The sequence below is a fragment of the Theobroma umbraticum genome, unplaced genomic scaffold (assembly GCF_002168275.2).
Source record: "Theobroma umbraticum cultivar Fairchild unplaced genomic scaffold, ASM216827v3 scaffold_239.0, whole genome shotgun sequence".
In the NCBI taxonomy this organism is placed as follows: domain Eukaryota; kingdom Viridiplantae; phylum Streptophyta; class Magnoliopsida; order Malvales; family Malvaceae; genus Theobroma; species Theobroma umbraticum.
The window spans coordinates 974,481-992,360 of record NW_018397279.1 but is presented as its reverse complement, the minus strand read 5'-3'; the positions used below and the strand labels follow the sequence as shown (position 1 = coordinate 992,360).

The 17,880-nt window shown below is 34.0% G+C and overlaps 3 protein-coding genes and 1 pseudogene across 5 annotated transcripts; 1 reads left to right on the top strand and 3 right to left on the bottom strand.

Moving 5' to 3' along the window:
- Positions 1-591: 591 nt before the first annotated feature.
- On the top strand, positions 592-5,647 carry LOC110427774 (lysine ketoglutarate reductase trans-splicing protein (DUF707)). Of its 2 annotated transcripts, XM_021443371.1 has the most exons (15): positions 592-944; positions 1,804-1,952; positions 2,109-2,208; positions 2,342-2,497; positions 3,317-3,421; positions 3,694-3,777; positions 3,877-3,992; positions 4,094-4,195; positions 4,277-4,390; positions 4,484-4,540; positions 4,660-4,726; positions 4,814-4,867; positions 4,967-5,041; positions 5,121-5,156; positions 5,358-5,647. In XM_021443371.1, exons 2-15 carry the CDS (start codon positions 1,933-1,935, stop codon positions 5,484-5,486), a joined length of 1,215 nt encoding a protein of 404 aa, XP_021299046.1. In that variant the 5' UTR covers positions 592-944; positions 1,804-1,932; the 3' UTR covers positions 5,487-5,647. The 2 variants fall into 2 exon arrangements, with proteins under 2 accessions (XP_021299046.1, XP_089641693.1); XM_089785567.1 differs by having other exon boundaries at positions 4,660-4,867.
- Positions 5,648-6,066: 419 nt separating this feature from the next.
- Positions 6,067-10,238, bottom strand: LOC110427833 (Pseudouridine synthase family protein). 2 transcript variants are annotated; one of them, XM_021443451.2, is made up of 9 exons: positions 9,063-10,238; positions 8,524-8,579; positions 8,354-8,436; positions 8,108-8,186; positions 7,805-7,915; positions 7,359-7,468; positions 7,170-7,253; positions 6,983-7,020; positions 6,067-6,565 (listed from the first exon to the last, which is right to left on the bottom strand). In XM_021443451.2, the coding sequence occupies exons 1-9, from the start codon at positions 9,955-9,957 to the stop codon at positions 6,549-6,551; spliced, it is 1,473 nt and encodes a 490-aa protein (XP_021299126.1). In that variant the 5' UTR covers positions 9,958-10,238; the 3' UTR covers positions 6,067-6,548. The 2 variants fall into 2 exon arrangements, with proteins under 2 accessions (XP_021299126.1, XP_021299125.1); XM_021443450.2 differs by having other exon boundaries at positions 6,069-6,525.
- Positions 10,239-10,474: 236 nt separating this feature from the next.
- On the bottom strand, positions 10,475-13,780 carry LOC110427731 (glucuronokinase 1-like). Its single transcript, XM_021443303.2, has 6 exons — positions 13,325-13,780; positions 12,389-12,538; positions 11,904-12,092; positions 11,707-11,823; positions 11,406-11,566; positions 10,475-10,950 (listed from the first exon to the last, which is right to left on the bottom strand). Exons 1-6 carry the CDS (start codon positions 13,541-13,543, stop codon positions 10,734-10,736), a joined length of 1,053 nt encoding a protein of 350 aa, XP_021298978.1. The 5' UTR covers positions 13,544-13,780; the 3' UTR covers positions 10,475-10,733.
- On the bottom strand, positions 13,651-17,482 carry LOC149526319 (uncharacterized; annotated as a pseudogene).
- Between the last annotated feature and the right edge of the window lie 398 nt (positions 17,483-17,880).

Here is a 17,880-nt window from a genome sequence, read left to right as displayed (position 1 = left end):
TTTTAATTTTTTCAAGCAAATTATTAAAAGACTCTCCTTTCTAAATTTAACTCTTGTTGTAATCTTAAAAGGAAAGTTTTTTACCATATCAAATGACAAACACATGAAAAAGGGAACAAATTATTATCAAATATCCTCTTTTTCCAAATTCATCTCTTGTTGTAAGCTATGTGTTTACAATCTTCATTCCTCACAGCCACATGCATTTCAACTTTCCATTTGTCTTTGTCCCAAAATAGAAAGTAATAAAAAACACAGTCACACCCCACACTTAAGCCCCTCTAAAAAAATGTTCAAAATTTGAACTTTACAAGCAAAAGCATGCAAATTTGTGGAACATGGAAGAGCAATTATATTATAATCATTACAAAGATTAAGCATAAGACCACACAGTTACTCCAATGATGTTCAAACAACTTAAAAGTCTCAAAGCAATGGGAATGGGGTCCCATATCTCTAAGCCCTTCCAGGTGGCAGAAAAGGTCCACTAGTCTGATAGAACATGGTCTCAATCATGGGGGTCCCACTTGTTCTAATGCAACCCATATGAATTAGGAGTTCGAGTTTCAATCAAAAGAAATCAAACGGTAGAGTCCTTAACATATTCTAATTGTGAAAAGTTTTTAAAGTCCAAAGTTATACACACAAGAATTACCCCTAAGAAAGAGAAACCTGTGAGGAATGGAATTCTTTGTCGCATCAATAAATGTGATTTATGACCACAATTTATTAACTTGACATGATTTTCAAAAAACGAAATCTTTCAACAGTTTAAAGTTTGGTTTAAAGGAAGGATTCCTCAGAGAGAAAAAAAGGAAGCAACGAAAACCTGGGAATGGCTTTAATTGGTTGCTAGAGTTGTCTGTCTCCCAAGATTCAAAATTTTTCACTGATCACATTCTTGCAGGGAAAACCCAGATTGAGAATTCTCGCTTTGGTTCCAAGTAGGTTGTTTTTCTCATTAGATTAAGTTATTTCTCTTTGAAAGGAATGCGCTTTCTAGGTTTTTGAGTGTTCAATTCAATGATTGCGTTTCTGGGTTGGAGCTAAGATTTCCGGGAAAGGATTGGTTTTTTTTTTTTAAATATGTTAAATGGGTTGATGGGAAAGTTTTTGCTTAGTGTTTGATGTTAAGGGAGACTTTTTGTACATGTGAATTTTGTTAGGAAGAACATACTATAATTATGCTTGGTTCATGTCGTTGTTCTTTTGTTTCCCTGCTATTTTAGTTTGTTGGCGTGGTTAAAAAGAGAAAAATGCAAGCTTGGTTTTGGCTGAATTTGAATGCTGGAAGATCAAACATGATGTTGCTATCTATCCATTCGCAGTGGTTCATAACTTTTTCTTATTTGTACAGCTTAATAAGCACGCTTCTCAGCCGTTATGGTGGTGGCATGCATTCCTTGTGCTTATTTTGAAGCATAATTTGATTGGTAGACGCACCTTTCCTCTGAAAGGAAATCTAAAGTTGAAAATTTTTCTCAGCCAAGTTAACTGTATATTAGAAAGTGAAATCTTTTCTGCTTATTGTCTATTTTGAATGCTGAAATAGTGCTTTGGATTTAACTGCTAAATTCTACTGCTAATAGGTCAAGTTAATTCACGGAGGATAGCCAATTTTTATAAGCCTGTCTGTTATCTAATGTACAGTTGCAATTAGCTGAAATTAATCCGCCACTAACAAGAGTATGATAGGAACTATGTTCTGTTTTTGGGCTACCTAATGTGATATTCTGTTCAAACTGCCTGTTTTACATTTCTCATAACCTCAATTGACACTAATTTTTAATAAACCTTTTTCAGCACTGGTTGTCCTGCTGTGTGGGTTATGGTTTCAGTTTGAACTTCAAACTTGATGACTGGCATCTGGTTTCTTTTTTTGGGTTTCAACTTATATCTTTGTAAACGTAGATTAAGAAGATCTTGAGCATAATGGGAATTCCCTTGCGGAGGTATTGTTTTTCATACTATTCTTGTACTCGAAACTAGAAAGCTTTTTTATTTTTCTTTTCCATTTCCATTCATTGGCACTTTTCCTAGTTCACAAGGTTTTGGTAACACCAAAAGTGGTATTAACATGAGTTACATTCACCTTTGTTGTGCTGCAGGAAGACAAATGAAACAATGAGGCTTCTTATAACAACTTTTGCAGGAGTTATTTTTGGCTTCTTTTTAGGTGTATCTTTTCCGACGATTTCATTGACTAAGGTATGCTGGCCACTCTATGTATCTCATATATATCAGTTGTTTCCCACATGATTTTCTTTTGTTTCATTTTTTCCCTTTCCCGTTTCTTACCATGGAATAACAAGTATATTTCAATACATTTAAATTTTGGTAGATGAATTTCCCATCCAGCCTATTTCCTTCCATCGATATTACATATATTGAGGATAAATATTCTGGCCTTTCAACCCAAGCACTGTTTGATGCCTTTAACTCTCTCAAGGCTGATAAGGCCATGTCCGTGCCATCTTCCAAAGACAATGAGACAAAGGTAAACCCCCTTTATTTTGATTATATATACAGTTCAGGATCTAGACTGTAAGCTACCCTTGTCTTGAAATTGTGAAAAGTTTAATCGTGATTCTACCAAAGTGGTTGAAGTTGACAAAGAATTTGTTCATATATATATATATATAATTTGCATTGAATTAATAATGTCAGAGTTATACGAATGTAGTTTTAGTTTTATTAGTAAATAAAGTATTGATTTATGCATAGTTGATCATGGGAAATTGAAAATCTGAACTTCAGTTCTATCAACTAATGAAACCTGCTTTTCTTTAGTATGGGGCTCCTCAGGCATGAGGTACCTTACAGTCCTACTTGTTATAAAGTTGCTAATGTGAGCTTGGGAGCTTTGACTAGAAGTTTTCCAACCCTGTCACTTTCCTGGTTCCGCATTGATGGTTTTGTCTTATTAAGGAATTTTGATTCTTAATGAGAACCATTTATGAACCAAAGAAACAAAGATTAAAGGTCTCACCCATCCTTCTGGTAGATATGGATGCACACTTTTTAAACTGTTGCTAATTTAAGCTGGAGAAACTTTGTGAATCTCCTTTACTGATTGCTTTGTATATTAATTTGTATATGTATTGAACCTTGACAGTGCCTCACTGTTCTTGTTACATTTGGTGATTAGAGATAGTGATCAAAATCCACTTATTGATCATACTATCGCACTTTTCTTTTCTGGCTAATATTTGACAGTTGTCTATAGTTAATATAACAATTTTCAAGGAAAATCAGTGAGCAGTAACACTTACAGGTTTTAATAGGAGCACTAACTGTTAATCCTTAATTATGGCAGATCTGGATTCCAACAAATCCACGGGGTGCTGAAAGACTTCCCCCTGATATAATTGAATCTGAGTCAGATTTATATCCTCGTCGATTATGGGGTCAGCCAAGTGAGGTGTGCATCTTCTACACTTTAAATGACTCCGACTCTTAATTTTTATGTTTAATTATCCTAGTCTGATATATGGGGAGTTTTAAGTGTCACTGTGTACACATAGGGAAGAATTTAGTCAAAGTTGGATTTGTGTTGGATAACATATTCATGTTTGACTCTTGTACCCAGATGAAGATGAAGGGGGCAATGATGATTATCTCCCTTTTTCCATTGTGATTCAAATTCAAATATGTTTCTCTAATCTAATCCTGGTTGATTGGTTACATTTGCAGGATTTATCTATCAAACCAAAGTATCTTGTAACTTTTACCGTTGGTATTAGTCAGAAATACAATATTGATGCAGCTGTAAGAAAGGTCAGTCCTCTCTCTCTCTCTTCACTCTCTCACTATTTATATATATGTCTGTATGTATGTCCCGTGTGTACTTTCTTATCTAACACCTTTATCTTACAGTTCTCGGAGAACTTCACTATTATGTTGTTTCATTATGATGGTCAAGCCAGTGCATGGGACGAATTTGAGTGGTCAAAGCAAGCTATTCACGTGAGTGTTCGAAAGCAGACTAAATGGTTAGCAGCTAGCTCCTTTATAAATTTTACATTAATCTAGTAGGTTTTATGGGATTTTGGTAAGCCCCAGTCATGTTTCACATAAATTCAATTTCATCAAGGTGGTACGCGAAGCGCTTTTTGCACCCTGACATTGTTGCACCCTATGACTACATTTTTATGTGGGATGAGGATCTTGGGGTGGAGCACTTTGATGCAGAGGAGTAAGTCCAACAGTTCTCTGTCTTCCTTATAATGAAAATACAGTTTTTGAATAAGCTAAAATAAACTCCTTTTGTTCTCAGATACATAAAACTTGTCAGAAAACATGGTTTAGAAATATCCCAGCCAGGTTTAGAGCCAAATAGTGGGCTGACATGGGCAATGACAAGGAAAAGAGATGACACTGAAGTTCACAAGTAAGAGTGGTATATGGGTATACATAACTGGTAACTCCACATAGGTTGGAATGTTTTCTTCTTGACCTTTGGTATTCCTTTTTCCTTCTGCAGGGTTACCGAGGAGAGACCTGGCTGGTGTACTGATCCACATTTGCCTCCATGTGCAGCGTATGAAACATAATTAATCCTCATTGTTAAATTGAGTGAACATATTGCCTATTTCTTTGATCATCTTACGAGGACTTTTTGAATTTTTTGCTAATTATTCTTGCATACTTAATGCTCAGATTTGTTGAGATCATGGCTACTGTGTTCTCTCGCGATGCATGGCGATGTGCTTGGCATATGATTCAGGTATGCAGCAGTGACTTTATTTTTTCTGGATGTTGTCATTTCTCACCTTTTCCCTGTGTAGGATATAATTCCTCCTTTGAAATGCAGAATGACTTGGTTCATGGATGGGGTCTGGATTTCGCTCTTAGGCGATGTGTTGAGGTTAGTGACTGTCTTATTCCTTTTGCATTAGTTAACAGGCTCCTCCTTGTATATACTCAAGATACTTTTGTTGATTTTGCAACTTTGGTCCACAAGCAGCCTCCTCATGAGAAAATAGGGGTTGTAGATGCTCAGTGGATTGTGCATCAAGGTGTTCCTTCACTTGGGAACCAGGTACATGAATCCCATTAAGCATTTATTTTACTTTTCCATATGCACAGTATGCTTTATTGCTGTTTTCTTCTTTTCACAGGGGCATGCAGAGGGTGGAAGGGCACCATGGGAAGGGGTATGCGCTAAATATTCCTCTCTCTCTCTCTCTCTCTCTCCGCCCACCTGCACATGTGCACATGTATGCATGCATTTGTTTTTGTCTCCCTCTCTTGGTAGATTGGCTGCAGACAGTAGACCTATGCTTCCTTGCATTTTTTGTGAATCTGCTTTGTTTCTTTTGATGAAAGTGTTTAAAGTTGCAAATTTCGTGTGCCAGGTGAGGGAAAGATGCAGGAAAGAATGGGCTATGTTCCAAGATCGGATGGCTGATGCAGAGACAGCATATTTTAAAGCAATGGGAATGAATACTTCCAATTTAACAGCTCATAAGTGGATAGAGTCTTAATACTTGCATTAGAGTTGTACAAGTAGGCTTCTAGATGTCATGCTACTTCTATTTTTTGATAAAAAGGTGACTTGGGTCCTATCAGCGTATGCAATGTTTGTATATAAGTCACTTTTGTGTTCATACAGTTCTATCAATGTTAATATTATATTTTTGGGCAATCTTATTCAGAGCATTTTCCTATTTATGGCCAAATTTACTTGCCAAGTTGTTACCAAAATGCTTCCTTTTCAATCTTGGCCCTACTTGTGCAGAAAGGAGAGCTTCAAAGGTAACTACATTCTTAACCAACAAATCAATGCTCTTTCTCATTTCCAGAACAGGGAAGAGGTGTAAGAACTACTGATACTGTTTCAATTTTTTCTTTAAAAAAATAAAGAAAAACTTGGTTAAGGTTAATTTCATGCCTGTTAATGGAAATTAGTTCTTTTGGACTACCTGATCTTCCCATTTATCATTGAAGCATTTGTACAAAGTAGAGTTAGGAATGAACAGTTTTACAGTTTAAAATGCTGAATGCAGATGCAGCCTATCTGATAGAGAAAATGGAACCAATTTTAATTCTATCAAGAAGTTACAATATGACTTGCAATAAGATCACAAAGGTTCTAATAACAGGCTGCCACAAGTACTCATTGATGAGTTCTGATATGATACAAAGTTCTAAAGGATTTCCAATTTGCAGTTGCCCTCTGATTGCTAAGCTTTTATGTGAGACAATCACCTCGGGAAATGAAAAATCCTTACAAACATGAACATTACCTTGTAGAACTTGCCAAAAAATGAACATAATATAATATAACTACATCTGTAACGGAATGCTATTACAATTTTTACTGTTACAAATGAATAAGGTGGAGGAAAAGTTCAATAAGTCCAATGCCCGGAGATTACTGCTTTCAGTCCTGATTGATCATCAGTGTTATGGCTCTGAAGCTTTTTGAGAGGCAAAAGTGTGCAACTAGAAGCTAGAAATAACCCTTCGTGATTGCTTCTTCCAGTTCCTTGAACTCCCATGCGTCATCTGCTGAATATTCTCCTATATGGAGGAAAACTGACCTCTTAACAAACTATTGCCTCTTGAAACAAAAAAAAAAACAAAAAGCACTTAAAAAATGTTTGATTTCTTCTATGCTGGAAAAAGGAATACAAATGGGTTTCTGTTTATTCATTTTGCATCACGCCTGGCGTTGAGCAACAGAAAAGAAATAAACCTGTCTTTTGCCCACTTTCTAATGCATATTAAGTCTAGCAGCCAGTGCAAGGGCACCTCTTGAAACCAAAAGGACAAAGATATGATAAACTATTATAGTAGTTTTTCTCTTTTTCTTACTATCTTCTTTCATATTAGGAAAATCATCTGGTTCTTATATCCTCTACTTTGGGTATATACAAAAAAAAAAATTCTAAATGATATAAAATGACAAGTCTTCATACTAGCAAATCAAGATCTATTTAATCAACACTAATATTCTAAAATGAGGAAGGGACCTTACCGATTGAATCTCTTCGCAAAGCAGTCAAATGAGCACAACTGAAACAGGGGAGGAAATAAGAGAAATATCAACTCAAATGTTCGAATGATTAAGCTGAGACCATTGATCATAAGATAACAAAATCAAAGGCCAGGACTTAAAACACGGCAGAAAATTTTTAGAGGTTCAAACTATTAAAAATGATAACCTGCCCAAAGCCTTCCCAAGATCTGCACATAAGGATCGGATATATGTTCCTTTTGAACATGTGACCCGGAAAATCAAGTTTTGTCTACAAAGACATCAAAAAATTAAAATCAGCTCCGATGATACTTCCTAGTAAGATGACTAAACCAGTTTTGTTTTGAGGAGAAAAAAAAGGATAAATACAAAGTACCTGTCTTCTAAGCTACGTTCAATGTCAAAGTGAAAAATTGAAATTCGTCTGGGTGACAGTTCAATACTTTCTCCTCTTCTTGCCTTTTCATACATCTTTTCACCTCCAACCTATTCATAACATTGACATTGTTTCGTTATTCAGTAAATTCCCAAGTTCATGTGAAGGTGAGATGAAAAAGGCATGCTAGACAGCACATATTAGGAACAAGGGTGAATAAAAATTGATTTATTTAGCGCTCCAAACACAAACACATATATGCATCAGAGTTTTATAAAACCTCTCAATCCCCTATGCAGACAAAATATACTTCTAAATATCAGTTTCAGCAAATTATTTTGAAATAGATATTTGCTTGTGCCTTCCGCACATAAAATACACAAAAATGCATGAGCAACAGAGCCTTTCCCCTAAAGCATCTCCACAGCTCATAGACACAACCTCACCTTGATGGCAGAAAACATTGGAGGAACTTGCCATATCTCCCCCAAGAAGGATGCGGCAGTTTTCTTTATGTCCTCATCTTTGATATGCTCCCAAGGCTCACGTTGAATAACCTACATAAGATCAAAGTGAATTAAATAATAGCAGGTCTACTGTCCTAGAACTAAATAAATACATGCTGAACACTTGTAGTCTTGTTGCTGGAGAAAAATTAAGTAAACAGAACATAACAGTATGGTGGAGTGTATAGAACTTGACCAAAGAACAGCAGATCTTATTTATAATTGACTTCTGAATAAACACACCGGTGAATCAGCATCCCAAGTTGAAGTAGCCTCCCCTAAGCGAAAAACTCCACTATATCCCTTTATCATTCCTTGATATCTGCATTGGAATTCAAACCCCTCAGATAAATTCATTTGGTGCATGTGAGATAACAATTCAGTTTTAAGCCACTAGGGCATTAAAGGAGGGGAGTGGAGCCTGGCTTTGGACATTGAAACTGAAGAACTTGTCTGTAAAATTCAGACATGAGATCAGATCAAATTTACCTCTCTACCAACTTAGTGGCTTTACCAACACATACAATCAATAGACCAGTTGCCATAGGATCAAGTGTTCCAGCATGCCCTACCTGTAAGCACAGTCCAAAAAGTTAAATATAACTGAAAATAAGCTACAGTGGCATGCAATAACAGAGGACACAATAACAAAAGAGCACCTTTTTCACTTTGACCAAGCGACGCAGCTTGCCACAAACTGTAAATGAGGTCCATCCTGTTTTGCAACACAACAGTGTTATCATTTAACGCAAGTCAATATGATAATTCAGAATGTCATTCTACATTTATTGTCTGAGAATTCTCAAAATTTGTATATCAGCAATCAGAGAATTAGATAAATAATCCTGCTAACATTTGACTGGGTGACCAATCAAATTTGATACCGTACCCTGTCTGAACTATAAACAGGAAGTACAAGAGTTTACTTTCTAAAGCACATAGCAAGCAGTGTCTGGCCTACACGATTACCTTACATCTTCTCCTCATTAGCCTAAGCTTCTCTTGACTAGCATCTGATTGTAAGCTACATATTATCAAATAAGGAAGTATTCATACTTCAGTAACAATAAAAGCTCACATATCAATTATCAACATACTGATTTAACTACATCTAAACATCATACTGATCAAAATATAGCATTCAAAATACCAAATCCAGTATAATTTAAACAAGCAATTTGTATATCCCTTGGCTCACCTTTAGGCTTATTCACCAAAACTACCGTCCCATACGGACCATCCCACCTCGGGGGAAGCTCAGTATTCCTACTAACAAGGTAAGGCTCCCCAGAGCTAAGCTCAGTATCGTTATAGGGAACTTTCTTCAAACACTTAAAAAACTCTTCCACCTTCTTCTCAGTAACCTCCTTTTTCACATCCTTACCAGAATTTCCCTCTTCCTCAAAAAATACCAACCCTTTATCCTCCACCTCCTTATCATCGCCAGGTTTTTTACTTTTTCCCTTAACTTTGTTTTTCTCATTTGACTTTCCAGGTTCGAGAAAAGCCTTATCAAAACACTGGTCAGGAAAATACTTCTTTTCCAATTGATAAACCATTTTATAATGCTTATCTTTTTCCCAAGGATATGCAAATGTATCATAAAAAAAAAGCTCTTCTTCCCTCTCATGTAACCTATCAAATTCCACAACTTTAGGCTTCAGTTCAACAAACCCATCATCATTTTTCCCCTTTTCATCATCTTCAGAATCAGACCCATACATTCTTTTCCTTCTCTTTCTATAATATTTCCGCTTAGACTTGTCCATTTCATCATCTAAAGTCAGTTTCTTTTCTACCCATGAATCAAAACCCAATTCTTTTTCTGGGTTCTCTTCCTCAGGTAAGTTGGGTGAGTCTGGTTGACTGAGTCGGCGGCGAGTTGGCGCGGGTTGGGACTGAGTTGGGGCATTGATGATCATATCATATTGGAGCGGGTACGGAGTGGATGTTGTGGAGAAGAAAATTGAAGAAAGTGGCTTCGAAAAGATCAATTTTTTGTTGAGATTATTGGATTTTGATGTCAACGGGCGAAGGGACTGAGTTGCTGTGAAAAATGAGACGAGTTTTGGCCGTAGGAAAAGAAGCGACATTGTGATTGTAGAATGGGGTTTTGCCAATGGTGAAGTTTCAAAGTCTGAAGCTTTACAGATTTCTTTTGTTGTTAGGATTCAGGGTTTTCGCAGGGTTTTAGGCTTTTAGAAGAGAGCCTTTTGTAGATTTTAGCAGAGCTCTGGTCAAAAACCTGTAGTGAACATCAACAATTTCCATAGGATTTTGTTTGGAGGTTGGCAAGGCCGAATGGTTTTAGAAGAAAAGAAAACCCCATAGTTTTTTATTTTTAAAAGCAAAAAACAAAGTAATTACAATAACAATGAAGTTGTTTACAAAAAACTAATGTTTGATCATATTTTTTGTCTAGGAAATTGTTTAATAAGGGTTTTATCCAGTTCCATAATGAATCAAATCATAGTTTAGAGAACATGTGTCATCAAATTTCCTTATTTTTTTTTTCTATATAAGAAATTATCAAGTATTCAATTGTTGCAAAGATTGAAAGTAGCCATAACAAATTTCTTGCAATTTGCAATAAGAAGGTAAAACCACTCATGAAACCCATCATCCATCATAGTTTTATTTCTTCTTTGAACAGCCACTGATTGTTAGTTCAATAATAGCTCAATAAATCCCAAACAATACCTAAAATGCTCTTTATTTCATTTCTAATATCCGGGGCCTCAAAGGCTCAGATGCTGAATGGTTATAGATATATATATATATATATATATATATATATAATGATAAAAAAAAACTCCAGAAGCGGTATAAAATTCTTCTAGTTTGACTCTGACAGGGTCTGGAGATCAACTTAATTTAGAAATGAAGGAACAAGTTGAATTGGTTGGATAATAAATCCAGCTTTCTGACATGCATCTTCAAGAAGTTTCACTTGTGAAGGCCCATCAGGGCAGAATGCAACCACAGCTCCTCCACTGCCTGTAAATTTCGAAGTAGCACCAACTCTGCGAGCCACCTCCACCATTTCTATGTTCAAATCGCCTAGGCACTCATCTCCAAACATGCTCCTGCATAAGATTCATTCACATCATACTAGCATTCAGCAGAATATATACAAAGCTCATCTTCATCTTTATTTGTCTGAAAAAGAACTATAACATCAGAAATGAACTAAATCTGCTAAAAACCTTAAGCTAATGCTTGCAGCAATTTTTCTGCTTTCCTTAACCACATGATAATACAGCTCCCTTTTTTTCCTCCACTGGAGTACCAGTAGTACAACTTGGATAGGAAGCTCAACTTCAATTTTCAGCAACAAAAATTAATTAAGCCAATTGCCTTAATTGCAGATAAATTATAAGATCCACGAGTGGTACTAAAGATAAAAACACACAGAGCTAACTTCTTTACTTTATTTATCGAGTTGAACATATACATATATATACAAATAAGAACTTAAATGGACAATCCTAGGTCAGAATATCATAATTAGTAGTGCTTGTGACATGCAAAAACATCCTACCTTCGGAGGTCAAAATTACAATTCATGAGTTCTGCAAGCTTTTGATAATTCTTCTCAAGTATTACACGTTGCCCTTCTGCTGCTATATTTGCAACTTCAGCCATTGATGATATAATAAACTCATCACCATTAAGCCACCTCTGTCGCACAGTGCTATGTACCTGCATTTGAAACAATTTATGCTCATGAATAAATACAGTAGAGACTCTAAGAAAGGTTAAAGAAGCATCTTATGCCTGAATTAAAAGTCAAACTTCTATATGGCAGAAATAGATAATTTAAAAGATAGCCATCTGCTGACCTTCCCAGAATCACTAGGATTCTCAGCATAAATGAGATGGAGAGGTGGTAGAAGACTAATATCCATGGGTGTGTAGATGCCATGTCCCAACTTATCCATGTTTTCCTTGCTAAAATCCTACAGAAGAATTCTTATGCATAAATAAATTACAATGTATAAATAAATTTGTTGACCAAGTTTGTATAAAGATAACATACCATGTGGACAAGGCCTCCATAGACCTGTGCCACTCTATCTTGAAGGCCAGCAACAATTCCAAGTTCTTTCTCTGCATTAAGGATAAGATTGGGTCTGATTTCTACTTTAATCAAATGCCTGACCTTGTAAAAATCAAGAAGGCAGCTTAGGGCAGCACATACAATAGCACTGGATCCTGAAAGTCCTGTCTGAGAAATTAAAGGTATAAGCCATATATAATGTTGTAAGAATAACACAAGAACATTACATGCACAGAGAGAATTTAAAAAAAAAAAAAGCTTGTGTATAATGTCCATGAAATGTAACCACAGCTAGGTAACTTGAACAATCAAAATTGCAAACCAGAAACAATAAGACCTTGATCATGAGAAAAATGAATGAAAATGGTTGACATCAAACAATGATACATCCCACAACTAAAATGGCATGATGAGTTTGATCTAAAGGATATACAATTTCTTGTATTTGCTATTTGGAGCTCTACCTGGCGAGGGATATTAGTATCATACGATAGGGTGAAGTTTCCCTGTTGAAGATTGATCTCATTCTCCTTACAATGCTTATAGAAGACTTTACAAATTGCCATAAGCAGCCGTACGCCTCCATAATAACCTTCACTCCGCAATCTACTTACCTGCAAGTAAAACAATGTGCTATCAAACCCCATTCATGTCAAATGTGCAATGTAGATATCCTATACCTATGAATGCAGGTGAAACCAGACATGATTCATGGGAAAATTGAACTTTATTTCATTATCGCAATTAATATGCTCATTACAAAAGCAGCTAAAAAGGTAATGCAAAGTCACCTACTACATGTGGCTTGGATTGCATCAATGTCAGATCAAAAGATAGCACTGGATAGAGAAGCATATATATCTCGAAATGCATATTAGCATCAAAAAGACCGAACTGCAAATACTCAAACCCAAACTTTTCATCAAATACTTAGTAACCAAGATGGTTTTCCATATATAACCCATAAATCATTGCCACATGCAAACAATTCTGGACCAGTACCAGCCAACAATTCAATAACAAATTACCCTTTCATTCAACAAAAGATGAACCTTTACGTCTACCCAATAAACAATCAATCTCAAATTTATTTCCATTATAGAATGCTTAATTATCATCATTAATCATTTTCGTTGTCGTTAATTATTTTACATAATTAACATAAGCCCAACCAAAACTCAACAAACAATCCTGTCAACTCAGATTCGATCAAAAACCAGCAAATCTCAATCTGGGTCTCCACAAGATTCCAGTGAAAATGTTGATATAACCAAAATATTCAGATTCAATCTACCCAAAGAAGAGAGAGAGAGAGAGAGAGAAGTCATCAGATCCCACCAACAAAAACACGCAAACAAGGCAATAAACATTTGAAAGAATGAGAGAGAGAGAGAATCTACAAGGTGATCGAGGGAGTTGGACTCGACTAGATCATAAGTGGGGTGAGGCTTGATAACAAGATGATGAGAAGGCTCCAATTTAACAGAAGCCCAGAAGTTTCCAAGGCTAAAAGAGATGGTTTTTCCAAAGTAAACATCACTTGGGTTCCCAAGTAACCCAACACGAGCATAAGCTTTGTGTACAATCACGCCTGCTTCAGCTGAGTTCATGTGATCCATTCTCGCTGCATACAAAACAATACAACTTTTTTGTTGTTAGAATTTCTGTTGCTTTCAGACTCTAATCCCTTGCTATATTTCTCATTTCTTTGGGATCTGTTTCTATATCAGTAGTCGACAGTACTTGATAGGAGATATACGTGGGGTACTACACGTGCTTTGAATCTTTTCTGGACATTGAGTGAAACACAACTCAGCACCCAGTATTTGTTCTTATCCTTACTCAGCTCTGCCGCCTCCCGCTTTGGCTCTTCATCGTCTAAACCTACAATTCCCGATTCGACACATGTGTGTTGTCTTTTCGCAATATGTCAAGGGCAATTTTGGGTTTTCGGTGATTGTACGTAGGCTTTGTCGGGTTTTTGTGGCAAATGGGAGCCGCGCTACCGGTTTTTGCCACCTTTGCATGTGGATCAGGTCATTCTTTTGACAGATTGGGTGTTTGTTATTGGATGAATATTAGTATATTATTTTGTATGTTCAGCTGTAATTCTATTTCATGGTTTTTTAATTTTTGCAAACTCTTCACAGGTGTGGATCTAAATTTTTTTTTGAATTGTATCATAATTAAAATAATAATTAAAAAAATAAATATGTTAAAATTCATAAAATAAAAATTTTAACATTAAATTAAAGAAAATGTAAATTTAATATATTCATTTAACACTTCAAAGTAAAAATATCTTAAAAAAGTCATAATTGTCTATGATGAATTTTCATATTTTGAAAACTTTATATAATAGTATCAATAGAAATACTATCAAATATATTTTTTCAATATAAATCACCAAATAATTGTTCATCCACTCGTTACTCATTCGATTACGTAACTTGTACTTTATACATTTCATTACTGAAAAAGCTCTTTCAACTGATGCTGTCGCCCTTGGTAAGATCAATGCATGTTTTATTAACAAATAAACCAAATGATACTTAATATTTCTATTTATCTCAACCATCTTTTTTGTAAGATCACCAATTCTGTTAACTTCAACAAATTACTTATCCAAAGGCAAGTCTGCAACATAGTTTTCAACTTGATTTTCAAGTGTCGCTAAATCCATTGCTGAAATATCAAAAGGATACGATTGATCCATACGAATCAATCTTTATTTATTGAAGGTAAAATATGGATTGCTAAGATGTAAGCGTGCAATACCTTGAAGTAGCTCCGTGTTCAATTCAGGGAAACAATTATTATGCTCCTCAAGTTGCAAATCTAAAACTTCATTCATTATATCAAAATGATAATGATGAAAATTTGATACTTTTGAAGCTTTGCATCTTGACCTTCCTCGAAGCACAAATGTGGTATCCATATTTGAAATCACTATGTCATGTTTAATTATTGCAAAATGAAGAAACTTCATTTAATAGAAATTCCCATCCTTCATCTCTCATCATTTGCAAACATTATTTAAACACAAGTATCATAGCATTTATAATGTCTTGTTCTTCCTTTGCAAAGCCAAAGATAGCTCATTAGTGATCCTCAAAACATTTTTCATCAAGTGTAATATAAAGGCAAATTCAAATTAGTGTAGAAAATCAAGAAGAATATGTGCCTCGGCTCTTTGCTTTGTCTCTTTTCCATTGTCTTCAATGAATTCAAACACTTCAACTATAAAAGAAAACATAATAATCAAGTTTCATAATGTCCCAGAATGATAACCCCAACATGTATTACTTGCCTTTTTAAAACTTGTTTCTTAATTTAGACCTTGCCCACTTTGAAGTTCACCATTATCTAATGCCTTTTTAACCTTTGACACTTGTTACTCTCTCAAAATATCTCTTATCTTACAAGAAGCTCAAACAATTTTGGTCAAATGACCAACTATATTAAAAAGTAAACCAATGTCAACATTTTTTTCTGCAACAGCTACAAGTGCTAATTGAAGTTGATGAGGGAAACAGTGAATATAATAAGCTAATTCATTTTCTCTCATAAGTTAAGTTTTCCGGCCATTGAATTTACTTTGCATATTACTAGATCTATTAAAGCCTTGTCCACGAACTTTTAACAAGCTTAACCCATGCTTAGAAAACATTGCTTCAATTGATGCTTTAAGTGATGTAGCACTTGTATCAGTAACATGAGCAATACTAAGAAATTGTTCTGTTTCCAAGCCTTTTTTAATTACATAACATAAGACAATAGCTATTTGTTCTTTTTGATACGTCTCAAGCTTCATCAACCAATATCTCAAACAATTCGCTTCCAAGATCTTTAATGATTGATAATTTATTCTCAAAACTACATTCACAATATCTTTTTGAATTTTAGAAAACACCAATTTGAGATTCCCTTGAGAATATTCCAAAACAGCCTTGCTTACTTCATCATTATGACAAGCTCAAAATTGCAAAAGCTCCAGAAAATTTCCTCTATTTTTTGAGTTTTCAGAATCATTGTGTCCTCGGAAAGCTAGCCCTTGATGCAAAAAAAACCTAATGTAATCTATAGATGAAATCAAGTGAGTTCTATAATATCTTTTAGCTTGTTTCGTTTGTTGACAAAGTGCTACATCAATATGTTATTTCTACTTCATCAAGTCTTGGCATTTCTTTAAAGCTTTATTATGTTCACTATTGCAATTGCCAACATGAGTATCTAATCTTTCTTTTTTGTTCCAACTTGTGAAATCTTCAATTACAAAGGAATCACCTCCCCCTTGCTTCTCAATTTCATTTTTTAATAAATAACAACACAAGTAAAGTACAACATCCTTTTGTATGCTATACTCTAACCAACTATCATAGTTATTAAACTAAAAAGAATTAAATCAACGAGGAACCCCACAAATAATTCTTTGAGGAAACTTATGGTCATGAGATTGACATGACCCTTTCTGCAAATATGCTCTTCTAATTTCATCCTAATCGTTAGGATGATACTCAAAAAAAATTTTCCTCAATTCAAGATCAGCCGGAAGAGTACTTAAAGCAAATTCAACATACTATACTTAGAAGATTGTTGAGTACGATCACTAGTAGAATTTTGTTGTTGTTGCTCAGTATCTGATTCTTGTGAGATAATTTCTCTTCTTTTAAAATATCTTTCCATAGCTTATTTATTTAAAATTATAAAAACTAGTTAAACATTACTACTCATTAGCATAAACTAAAATATTAAAATTAAATAAAATATGATCTTACATAACAAATTATCATGTTCAGCAACTAATAATATGACAATTTTCTATTTATTAATTACAACTAAATATAACCATCAACAAATCACATAAAGTTAAATATCAAAATCAAAAAATCAATATTTACAAAATAAATCAAAAAAAGAAAGACTAATAATTCCTAAATTATAATTATAAATTCAAACTATCAAATTAATCAATTAAAACCTAATTGAGTTATTTTGAAAGAATGAAAAACACAGTCAAGGATCGAGAAGAGGAATGTTATTGTAGATTTCAAGAGTAAAACTTGAATTTTTGAAAAAAGAAGAGTAGTTTAGGTTTTGACTTTTTTAATAAATTCTTAAATTATAAAAGTAAATTTTTTTATCTTTCCATGTAGAATTTAAATATTAATATATAAATTATCTTTCAAAAAATCTACTTTTTATAAAATTTAAACGTTATTTTTCAAAAAATATTTAAATATTATTAATATATAAATTTTTTAATAAAATATATTAATAAGTTCGTAATATTACTAAATATATAAAACCCTAAAACAATAATATAATAAATAAATATTTTTTTTTTAATTTAACGGTGGCACATGACATCACTTTCTTGAACATAGGTCCGTCCATGCTTTTCACCAAATATTTATCATTAATGCTGGACCACTGCAAAGATATGATATTTCCGCATCCAAAAAGGACTGCCAACGTTCATGCATACTAGTACCTCTCTGCAAATAGACTGTACTTTCTTTTCCTGGCTTTTCACTCCTCGTACCAGTATTTGCCATTGGTAACGGAACTTAGGTTCTTCCAAATAAGAACCAAATCAATTAGTTGCTTTTACTTAATTTTTTTTTGTTAATTAATTTTAATTTTTTTGTTAATTAATTTTTATGTTTTTTTTCATTCAATTTTTTGTATATTTTGTAACGAATATTATGTTTGTACATTTTGATATCTTTTATTGATTTATTTTTTATTTTTTAAAATTATAAATAGGTGAGAATTTACTATTGAGTTTGAAAAATGACAATATTAAAAATGAATCAGTTGTTATTGTGTTTAAATTATTATAAATAATTTTATTTTTGTAAATTAAATAATAACTTTTTATGAATAAATAATTTTATTTTAATTTCTTTAAATAATTTATAAAAATATAGCTAACTTTAATATTTTTTTATAC